The sequence below is a fragment of the Cynoglossus semilaevis genome, chromosome 3 (assembly GCF_000523025.1).
Source record: "Cynoglossus semilaevis isolate Cse_v1.0 chromosome 3, Cse_v1.0, whole genome shotgun sequence".
Lineage (NCBI taxonomy): Eukaryota > Metazoa > Chordata > Actinopteri > Pleuronectiformes > Cynoglossidae > Cynoglossus > Cynoglossus semilaevis.
The window spans coordinates 12,629,675-12,641,588 of record NC_024309.1 but is presented as its reverse complement, the minus strand read 5'-3'; the positions used below and the strand labels follow the sequence as shown (position 1 = coordinate 12,641,588).

The following is an 11,914-nucleotide window of genomic DNA, read 5'->3' as shown; positions in this document are numbered from 1 at the left end:
CAATTTTTTTTACCCCCATGAGTAAATTCCTTAACCCCTTGGGGAACCTTTTTTTTTTTGGTTGTTTATTTATTTATTTTTGAACAGAATGCGTGGCATGTTGGCAGCTGCAGCAGGAGCATCACTGGGAGCTGTTGTCTACTTTTGGGCTGCGGGCGTTCAGTTTGGGCGCCTTCTTGGCAGCAGCCCCGTGGAGGAGCATAACGGCTCACGATTCACTGGCCACTAATTGGAAAATGTCACTCCGCGGCACGCGCTCGTATGAATCCGACTGCCGTAAAGATGTACACATAAGCACAAACACCTAACCCTCGCCTCCGCGATCTGCACGGACACCGTGCGCAGGAGATGAGGAGAAATGAAAGCTCTCGTCAGTAATTGATTCTCAGCTACTCACTACAAATGGGTCCTGACAGCTAATTTACCTTCAGCAGATTAAACGTGAACATTATGAGCTGCTAAGGCGTTCGCACTGCAGCTACTCCAACTGTTGCAACAACTTCCTGTTCTGTATTTCCAGCACTTCAAATTTCTGCAGGCCTCCACTGTACCAAATGTGTATTTTGGAAACAGACGTTCATAATAAGATATTGATATTTGAGTATTATATAATAACATCTGCTGATGGTCAGTATCAGTGTTTATGTGGTGGGCTCATTTCTACATCACAGTGGTCCAAACTGTGGGCTCTTGGGCCAATCTTTGCCCGTATCTATGTTAATTGTGGCTGTAATTTTCCAGGAAAAAAAGTTAAAATTTTAGAAAATAAGGAATAAACAGTTTAAACAAGGCTTTCTGTTAAACATGATTTGGTATAAAAAATATCATTTAATTATTCAAATTTTTTAAAACTTATTTTTTAACTTTTTTATAACTGTTTTCCAGTTGTGTGTTTGTCAAAACCTAAAAAAAATATTCTTCATATATTATTAATTCTTTGACTAGTAGTTGGGTTAGTAATGGTAATTAATTTTCAAAACCAAAATTGTTTTACTCATATGACACTTGGCCAAAATAATTTTGTGTATTTAATACTACACTGATGGGTTTGGGTTTATTCTTTCATTTATTTCCAACTGTCCCCAAGTATTGATCAACTGTCTCTATTTTTCTTCATTTTAATTTTCCTCTTTTTTTTTAATCTCTGTCTCGTTTGGAAGACGTGTGACCCTTTATCTGACTCCCACTAAATTAATAACTTCTACTATCCTCTTTTATTTAATGTCGCTGCAGGCGGGTCACAAAAAGTCTGTGTTTATAAGAATAATGACCCGTCAACGTTCACAGAGTTTGTTTGTAGCAGTAATGACGTGATGAATACAAGGAAAGTGTTAATATAAGAAGTGAACTTTGTTAAACACGCCTGGACAATTGCGTATGTGTGAGTCAGGGAATGTTACTTTAAAATTCACACATTACCATGAGTCAGTCCTGGTCGTCAATGACGCCGTTTGTCCACGTGTGGTCCCGTCACATTTTTCCCTCAGCGTCGTTGTTGTTTGACTTTCCTTGTCCTCCTGGATCTTCTGAACCCCGGTCCCTGCACCACTTTATAATTGCTGCATTGATTTGCCTCAAACTTGGTCAGAGCCACGCATGTCTGTGGAGACATTGATCCAATTAGACGTCTTCATTAGCCGGCCGTTGTTGGCCGTGCGAAGTGCAGTGTCATGCTGGAGGAATGGAGTTCCTGGCACTGCCTTTTTTTTTTTTTCTATTCTTCAGGAACACAATGAGAAGCCTTGTCTGAATTTCCAAAACAAAGAGTTGATTTTTCAACTCCTTCAGCAGAATAGTCAAACCTAATACAGAAGGCTGAAAAGTTGATTTTTTTTTTTAACCAATGTCAAAGGGAGAGTGTGCTGGGAAAATAATGAGCAACGATGCTGTAAATGTTGAATCACTTCGTCTTTGACTGGAGGAGGTAACAAAATCCTTAGACCAAGTATTTCACCAAAACAATGAACACATGTAGAGTTGTCGAAAAATCACACCTGATCTCCTCAAGTTAGAAGGAGTTTCAAACGGATGAAGACAGACGGGCAGGGTTGACTCAAGAACACCTATGAGCAGTGACCTAACCCTTTGTGGACTGTGGGAGGAAACTGTAAAGTCCACATGGTCACACCGTTCAGTACCACCGGACTTCAAATCACTGACCTACTGCGTGGAGCATAAATGACTCTCAAACTTCTTGAATAATAAATATATGCGTTCTAATCGTGATTTAGAAACTCTGCCCCGTGTTTATAAATATGCGTTCTAATCGTGATTTAGAAACACCTAGAAGCACTTGTACAATAGAAATACTTCAATCTTAATCGCTGCTTTGTTACTTAGTGCTTTGTGTAATTAAACATCCGATCCTTTTAGATTTTACATCAGTACCGATTTTAATTTCCTCCTTCTGCAGAATGTCTGTGCACTGCTGGAAACTTTCCCTTTGCAGCAATTAATTACGTTGTTAACAATTTTTTTTTTTTATTTCAGAGACATGAGTCGGCATACAGAGCACATCATCAAGTCGGCACACGGCACCGCTGGGATCATGGATTACTGTGCTGGTGAATGAGGAGTCGGGGGCAGCAGAGAGCAGCAGAGCAGACCGGTGACACCTCCGTCAGAGGACATGCACTGGTGGGCAGTAAAAGTGGGCCGGCCCGGCCTTTTGGCCGTGCTGATGTTCCTCTCGGTGATTCCTGGCGGAGTGATGCTGGGCTGCAGTCATGAAGGTCTGGAAGCCCCTCACTTCGCCCGGGGGTGCACTCATCTGCACCGGCGCCTGAAGAGAGGCTGGATCTGGAAGCAGCTGTTTGTCCCCGAGGAAGATCCCACTCCCCGTGTGATTGGCCAGGTACGGGCTGCGGATTGAACGACCGCCATGTCCTTGATGTGGTGATTTCACTCTGCAAAACATGGTGGAAATGGAAGTGTTTAATAAGGCCGCACGGTGGGGGAGCGGTCTGTTCTGTTGGCCCAGGGCAGGAAATGGTTGTGGAGAGTCAGAATTCTTACTTGTATCTAAAATTCAAATCATGTCACTTCAGTGATTTTGTGATTTGTTTCCAGATGTTTTACATTAGTTACTTTTATTTTTATTTTCACTGAACTCTTTATTTAATTTAAAAACATAATACCATTTTGATTCTTTTGAAATTTACAATTACATGAGGGTTAAAAACTTAATATTGAACTTTTTTTCCACCAAATTTTTGACTTCCATCTCAAAAATCTAAAAAATAACTTTTTATCTCCTGTGTCTCATCTCCTTCCTTTCTCCTCTTTGCAGATCAGATCTGATTCTGACCGAGGTGAGTCTTCTATCAAGTACATATTATCAGGTGAAGGCGCTGGTGAGGTGTTTCAGATCGACGAGCATTCCGGAGAGATCCGGACCCTGAAGAGTCTGGATCGGGAGGAGAAGGCCTTTTATGTCCTTCAGGCCCAGGCCATTAACAGGTGGACCAATGAACCGGAGGAGCCTCAGTCTGAGTTCATCATCAAGGTGCAGGACATCAACGACAACCCGCCGCAGTTCCAGAATGAACCGTATGTGTCCAGCATCCCGGAGATGTCTCCGATCGGTGAGTCTGCGGAAACCTGCAGGGAATGATTGTCTTAAAACTTAGAGCTGTCGCTCTGGGAATTAAATTTAGATTCGATCTGGGAGGGTATGTTTGCCCAAATCCCCAACAAAAACAAAGATAAACAGAAACGGTGATCGGCCGAGGCCTTCGTCACATCTTTGACGTGACTCAGATAGAAACGCAGAGATAAATGAAATTTAATTTGTGGTACAAACAGCTATAAAAGGTGACATTTTTTAAATATTCAGCAGACAGACAGTGTCCTTCCAGAGTCCTGTTGATGTTGATTCATAGTTTTGCTGTAAACGGCCTTCACTTGGAACACGTTGCCTATGAAACTGAATTGTCCTCCTATAACCAGCCGACATCAAACTGTGAGATTTAAAAAAAATTATATTTTATACACATTCTGACGAGATCTTCTCTGCTCCTGATGCCCTTCATATATTTAGATCAGGACACAAACTATTAGAAGAGCACTTTTTAAGATGTTTCTACATTATGTAGGACAATATTTAGCCAGCCTGGTGGCTAACATTAGCAATATTTATTTTATTTTGATATTCTGTTCTGAAACTCCTGCTATCTGGATGTTAGCTCAGTATAATTCTCATCATTTCAAAGTGCTTTTTCCTTTTTTTTCTTAAATTTCTTGGCTTTTTTAAATGGCATGTCCCTTCTTTGTGAGAGTCGAGTGAAGCTTCTATTAAGGTTGAGCAAATGTTGCTTGTGTAGCGCTTTCCAGTGGTTTTAAGATATTAAAGTAGCGTATAAGGATAACATATTCCAATAATAAAATGTATACATTAAGATTACCTTCTGCTGTGTCCAGAGAAGTGCCTAAAGATGGAATGTTTTGGCTCATAAATATTTAAATTCAAACTTTTCAGACATATAACTTCCTTTTCAATAAGGCAGAGGAGGAAGTTAAAAAGTATTTGATTCTGCGTCACCGCCGCTCACACTGCCTCTGTGGCTAAATGTTGTCTCTCAATAATGTTATCATAAGCGCAGAAATTACCATTTCAATTTCTGTGTAATCTGCTTTGGTGGCGTAAATATCTCACTGGCAATAAACCCTGATGTGTTTGACTTTGAAGGTGAAAAAAAAAAGTGAGAGGGCGAAGGTCAGGGGTGAGAATGACAATCAGAAACGCTGTAGTAAATCTGTGTGAAAGACACACACACACACACACACACACACTCCCTCAGGGACCAAAGGAGAGATGAGGAAGATGATACAAGCTGGAAGAAATGGGAGTAAATGTGAAAAGATGGAGGAGGAGAATCAGGGTGTGAAGGAGACAGAGAAGGAGGGTCAGGTGCACAGAGACGGAGACGTGGCCGAAGGGTTGGAGAGGTTGTCACGGAAACACCTGCTGCAACATCCCAGATTCCCTCACATCCACCACCACACACATACAACCAAGACAACATCCACACTCTCTCCTGCGGTGCCAGACAGACAGATAGATAGTAGAACCCTGAGGGAAATGTGGAACAATCACTTTATCTCCCTGTGGACGAAGTCTGCAGCCACACCTCACTCCTCCTCCTCCTCCTCCTCTTCCTCCTCCTCATACGTTCCTCTCTGTGCAGGAACCACTGTAGCTCGGGTGACGGCCACTGATGCAGACGATCCCATGTTTGGGAACAACGCCAAGCTTATCTACTCCCTCCTGCAGGGGGAGCCGTACTTCTCTGTAGAGCCAAAAACAGGTAAGAAGGCAAAAGTTTAACACTTGCAGGGAAACTAGAACAGTACGTTGTGAAACTCAAATTGTAAAAAAAAAACAGGTTGGATTCTGATTTTAAAAAATGTTTATTTTTGTCCACAACTGTCAAATCAAAAACTATAACAAGACAAAATGCTCCGACAAAGAAATGTCCAAATCTTTCCGGAGGTGAGTGTTCTCACTGCTTTAAAAATAATAAAGTCAGAAACCTTTGGACGTTCTATCATCTGTCTTAGAACTATTTGACTGACGGCAGAGTGAAGTCTGAAAAACTTTCCATTTCCATTGAAACCCAGGATAAATCAGTGATTATAAACAAGCCTTTCAGGACATGAACACATCAATCTACCGGATCAATCCAAACTAATCCGCTTAAATCAAACTCACTCCTGTTGACTTTGGCCAGACAGAGGAAGCATTAAGTCATTGAAAGCTCTTTTCTTTCCGTGCTGATTAAATCTGCATACTTCAACTTTATTGCAGTGCTGTTTTATTACACGGCATGTGCAGCCTCTCAGAAACCACTTCAGGCAAAACCTTTTCTTTTCTTGCATTTGGTTTTTTATAACAGAAGAAACTCGGCCAAATGTAATGAGCTTTAATGAGCTCCTTCTCCGTCTTCTCCACCTACAGGTATCATTGAAACGTCGATGCCCAATATGGACCGTGAAGCCCGGGAGCAGTACCTGGTGGTGGTGCAGGTGAAGGACATGCTGGGTCTCAGTGGAGGTTACTCCGCGTCCACCACGGTCACGGTCAGCCTCACCGACGTCAACGACAACGGACCCACGTTTCAGCACCGTGAGTAGGAGAACAAGACCAACGTTAAAGGGGGCGACGTGGAGAAGTTAGGAGGTCACAGGACAGATGCTACATACACCCATCCATCCATTCATCCATCCATCCAACCATCCATCCATCCATCCATCCATCCATCCATTCATCCAATTCAATTTATCTCTGCTTTTTTATTTAAATCCACTTTCCAGTTTTGATTTTCAAATCCCTCTTCTTTTTAAAGACTGAACCGGCATGGTGTCGTCGAGTTTTGCGTTTTTTTTTTTTCTCCTTTCTTCCTTCCAAAACATTTTACTGTTTTTTTTTTCATTTTACTTTTTTTTCTCTCCTTCCTCCGTATCTGCAAATTTGCATGAAATATAAACTCCACCTTTTCACAAAGTCCAACACTGTGTCCCGACCCACTGCAGGTCTTCACAGTGAGTCACTTATGATTATTGCATACCACACACACACAAACACACACACACACACTCATTCAGAAAATCAATGAGAGACCACAGAGCGTTACAGGCTGCGAGGACATGTTTAATATTATACCTGGGAGCTACTTATTCGATTATGCTTCTCCTGTTTGGCTGAGTGCTTCGCGCTGCCAGCGTTACATTGGACGGCACACGTCTTGTTATTGAGTCGACGGAGCTCAAATAGGAAAAGTGAAAAATGAAAGACAAACAAAAAGAAGATGCAGCCACATGGATGCACGTGCACTTCCACATACAGCGCACGTGCACATGAGCAAATTTAATCATTCACACCCAAAAGGACATTTGTCATGACCTTTCCTATCAAACCGGGCCCCTCCCCCCTCAGTGATAGACCCCGCTGAAGGAACGTCAGGGGTAGAAATCAATTCTGCAAAAAAAAAAAAAAACAGACAGAGGCAGAAACTTCATACTAATAATGTCACATTCACATTAAGGCGCTACTGTATCACGTGGAGTACTCATAAATACTGCACGACCACACTGGAGCGTCACCTCTGCCCTGGCGATGGCAGTCGTCCAAATGGAGTCGTTTGAAGACACACAATCACATTTTCTCATCTCCCTATTAGAGTTAGCCTGGGATTATGTGGACTTGGCCCTTAACTTATCGCACAAATTGACAATTCGCCACAATGTCCTCCGCTCTTATCTCGTTACAGACTAGCCAACGTTCTCCCACAGCTATTACCCAGTGACTGTCATGCGCTGTAGGCACGGTTTTAATGATCGGACCCGGCTTTATCTGTGCCTCTCCAAATGTAGGTTATCATTTTTAGACCAGGTATTTGTTAACGCGGCGATGCTGCACTTCACCTCCATCCTTCGCAGATTTGTACACCTTCATCGTTCCTGAAAACGCAGCCGTGGGCACCACAGTGGGACGGATTATGGCAGAAGATGCTGACGTTGGCGTCAATGCCAAAATGACCTACACCCTGAACGAGGATCTGGAGGGCAGCTCCACCTTCACCATTACGACAGACCCAGTGACTCAGGAGGGCGTGGTCGTGCTCGCCCAGGTAGATGTGGAGGTCACACCTGTAAACATCTCAACTAAAAAACAAACTGTTATTCAATTAATACAAATACTATTTATATAATTGTTAGCAAGCAAAATTTAAAGAGACAAGATCATCCACTAGTGTACAACAGCAGGCCCCCAGGCCAGACTTTGAACACCAGTGGTACTTTTGCACAGGGATTATGTCAACATAAATGGTAAATAAAATCCAATAGTCTAAAAGTTATTATCAACATCAGGATTGTCCCTTTAATCTGAACATGGCAGTAATCAAGGCTAAAGTTACATGAACCTTGGTCAAAGTTTACTAACCCTTTGGTTTATTTTTTATAATGCTAACCCTTTGGTTTAATTTTTTAAAATGATGCCATTAGACAAAAAATTTAATTAGTTTCCTAAACATAATCAGCCAAACTGGACAAAAGTTAAATACACAAAATGCCTTTTTAATTAAACGGCTTTGTTTCATACTTTTCTTTTTAACATTGGAGTCTTTTACAGGCAAATCATTTCTGGACACAGACATTTTTTCCCTCGGCATAGTTAGCATTATAAACGTTAAGGTCACGCCATTGTGTGATAAAATGTCAGTACAACTGCCAGAAAGTAATTTGAACCATGAAATAATAGAAGGAAGTGATCATCACTCTCACCTGAGTTTTTCAAGATATATTTTCACACATTTTTAAATAATTTGTAAAAATGAGTCACTGATTGAAACAGAACCGATGGTGGAGTAAAGGAATGAAATGACTGGGAAGTTAACTCACATTATGATTTGAAAAAAAAGATTATAAAGTTAGTGATCAGATATTCTTGAGCTTCAAAACCTTAACGGGACTTTTTCTCTTCAGACTCGAGGTTTCATACTTTCCCACCGTATTCTATGCTTCTCACGGGAGATTTCAATTTAGATGATAATGAAATAACAAGGAACAACGTTACAGGCTGTGTCTTCGACTTGTTTTTTTTTTTGTTTGGGGGGGGCAGCTGGTGGTTTGCACGCTGTTTTCTTATTATGAACTTTGTAACTTTTAATGAAGTGAAAATGCAGCTTCATCTAAGTAGATGTTCAAAGTTTGAAATCTGCTGACATTGACTGAAGGATGTTCAAATCGTGTCTAGGTTTGAAACTTTATTAAAAAAAAAAAGGAAAAACTATACAAAATATTTCCAAAAAATTACAGTCTATGCAGATGATACCCCTTGGATGTGTTGAAAAATATTTGCATAAAAGTAAAAAATAAATAACCTGTTTTTTAATTACAATTTTAGTTTTAATTAGAAATACATTTTCCCTCCTTTTTTTCTGCCTGTCACAGCGACCGCAGAAATGTTAACCTAATAAATGTTCTCTCCTTCCGTAGCCTTTGGACTATGAAACAAAGAGACGCTATGTCATGGCTGCGGAGGCCGTCAACGATCACATTGACACCCGTTTCCTGAGTCTGGACGATTTCACGGACAGGACGACACTCAAGATCATTGTGCAGGATGTGGACGAGCCGCCCGTCTTCCTGTCACCGTTTTACGAATGGAAAGTTCCAGAGAACGCGGCAGTGGGTACCGTGCTCGGCAGCGTCAGCGCCCGAGACACCGACGGGGTCAGCAATACAATCAGGTAACGTGAAACACTTCAGATGTCATGACCAGTAGGTGGACAACAGGGCTGGTGAATCTGGTAGCAGCTGGAGGTGAGAGGGAACGCCTCCAGACACCCGGGGAGAGACAGTTTCCTCGACAGGGTGAAAAATCATTCCATTTCCAATAGTTGTGCTGCCTGGATGCAGCCATTTTTACCCTTGATCTCTGGATACCCCCAACATTGTCGTATTTATCTCATATTACTTTAGTAGGAAATGAGACTCGGCTGAATAAATCATGAAGATCCCCTCCCGCCCCCCATACCTCACATGTTTTCTATCTTTCACCATGGTATTATCACAAGCCGACGTGGGATGAGGACGTGGGAATGTAATAAAGCACCACACAGGGTGGCGTGTAGAATTGAGATTTGTAGTCATTTGTACGTGGGGCACGTTGCAGGGGAGACAGCAGCGCCGCTGATGTCTGTAGTCCATCTCTGCACAGCTTACGGAGTGGCAGGTGCTGCATATCATCCCCATCCTGGCATCTATTACAGTGCCTTTGGTGACAGAGTCTCATTGATTAATAAATTCAGCCTGACATTTTAGGGCCTTTTTGCTTCAGTTGGAGCAAATATGATTAAGATTGCTTTGGTCAAATTGGTTTATTCTGCAGAGCGGCCCGGTAGAACAGGGTTTTCCCTCTAATTCAGCGTGGATTTACGATCACTTGTATCAACAGTCAGCCAATGTTTTTTTTTATAAAGATTCCGGTTCGCCTCTTCTGCCTATGATATATTAAAGGTGCAAATTGTCACATTCAGCCTCACAAAATGTCAGGAGACAAACATTAGCCGAGTAAATTATTGATATCCTGAACACAGAGAGAGCTTCTCTGGTTAATGTTATTGTGCCGTTCCTTTTGTCGCCAGTCGGCCATTTTCCATTTGCGTCGTGCATTGTGTTCTGCATTCTGATTGGCTAAAAAGTCACTCCGCTTCTTCTCTACCTGTGCGCCAATAACGTTGCGGTTTAATATGTACACGTACGTAAAACAGCTTGCCAAATTGACATTACGTACGTGCAAATTCTCTTGCAATTTCGAGTTTATCAAACCCCATAATGTCGACAAAACGCTCTGGACCGGCAAGAGTACCTGCGGTAGGGACCAAAAGGCAGCGGAAGATGCTGTCTATCGGTGATAAAGTAAAACTATTGGACATGCTAAATGAAGCTAAAAGCTATGCGGCTGTAGGTCGGCATTATGGAATTAATGAATCTTCCGTTCGTTTGTGAAACAAATGGTTGAGACTGTAAAATGGTTTGTTCGTTCTTTCTCTTCTTTTTCTGAGTATTTAATTGTAAAAAAACGTTCTCTTCTTAACGTAACCCCCCGCGAACCCCCGCGAAAAACAAGGGTTTACTGTATACAGCTTTGACACTGGGGTAGTTACCGTTTGAATTATGAAGTCATGGGACACAGACTAAACTTTCAGTTTCAGCCCAGATTCTTCTGATTTGATTAAAAAAATTTCAGAAAAGTTTGTACACTCGTTAAAAAGTGGCGTGAAAACTCATATCTGTATTGTTCAGTTTTTAACTGGACTTCCTGTTGTTTGAATCAGTGTAGTTTTAATAAATGTGTGACTCAAACCACTGAAAACTGACGGTGGAGCAGATGAAGTCTTTAATAAGGAATGGTCCAATTTTTCTATATAAAGTTATGCTGCCACGTATTTCCACGTATGCAGATGATCTTTTAATGTATTAATGACCACGTGCCATATCATTCATTCATCTATAATCTGATCATGTTACATGGGAAAGATTGGCTAAAAGTTCCTAAACCTCTGCACCATCTAAGGTGACAGTGAACAGACACTTTTTTCTGTTTTTTTTTTTTTTTTTTTTTTATTTTTATTAAAAATCTAAAAAGTCTGTGACCAGATTTAAAACAACATTCAATTAAAAATAATAAAAAAACACAGAATGTTTTTATTCATTTGCCATCTGTTGTTTTTTTCAGTGTTGTTGCTGTCACACTGGTGCCTGCGCCTGTTACTCTCTTTGTTGGATATCTGACAACAAATTTAAAAAATTGAGCATTTTGCCTAATTAATCTCCCTGTGGCATTGCAATGTTTTTGTCTGGCCCAGAAAACGGCCTTGCCTGCTAAATGTGTGATGTTTCCCTCCTCAGATATGCATTCGACAAAAGGAGCGATAACACGAAAGCTTTCAGAATAGACCCGAACAACGGAACCATCACTGTTGTCAGAACTCTGGACCGAGAGACGGCAGACTGGCACAATGTGACGGTGGAAGCCAAGGAAACATGTGAGAAGGACTTTATCTTCCTCTTCCTCAGCCTTTGAGTTCAAACTATAGGTGTGCTACATGCTAATTCAAGTGTTTAAGGTGGTTAAACCATGACCTCGCACATTTCCTTAGTTGTTGTTTTTCCTATAAAAAGTCTTGTGGACGTTTAGTTGTTGTCTCCCGGGACACTTGTTCCACAGAAGGCAATGTTTGGGTTTTTTTAATTGCTGATTTTCCAGCTATTTTTTAAAAATCATTCTGTATTGACTCAAGGTCAATTTCTTCACTGTTTTAAATCCATCATATTTTTGATGATCATTTGCGAGTATTGACTTATCCCGCAATACTTTTTATGTAAATCTATGACTAATTCATCTCAG

The 11,914-nt window shown here is 41.2% G+C and overlaps 1 protein-coding gene across 4 annotated transcripts in view; it reads left to right on the top strand.

The window, feature by feature from the left end:
• cdh19 (cadherin 19, type 2) overlaps positions 1-11,914 on the top strand; it is a 39,347-nt gene that overhangs the window by 18,384 nt on the left and 9,049 nt on the right. For all 4 annotated transcript variants that reach the window (XR_003049388.1, XM_025054512.1, XM_025054510.1 and 1 more), the window contains 7 exons: positions 2,491-2,854; positions 3,290-3,584; positions 5,187-5,306; positions 5,957-6,124; positions 7,438-7,628; positions 8,998-9,251; positions 11,416-11,552. Coding sequence is in view for 3 of the 4 variants with exons in the window: in XM_025054512.1 (XP_024910280.1) it covers positions 2,630-2,854; positions 3,290-3,584; positions 5,187-5,306; positions 5,957-6,124; positions 7,438-7,628; positions 8,998-9,251; positions 11,416-11,552 (1,390 nt within the window). In the remaining variant the exon portion in view is untranslated. The remainder of the gene's footprint in view (positions 1-2,490; positions 2,855-3,289; positions 3,585-5,186; positions 5,307-5,956; positions 6,125-7,437; positions 7,629-8,997; positions 9,252-11,415; positions 11,553-11,914) is intronic.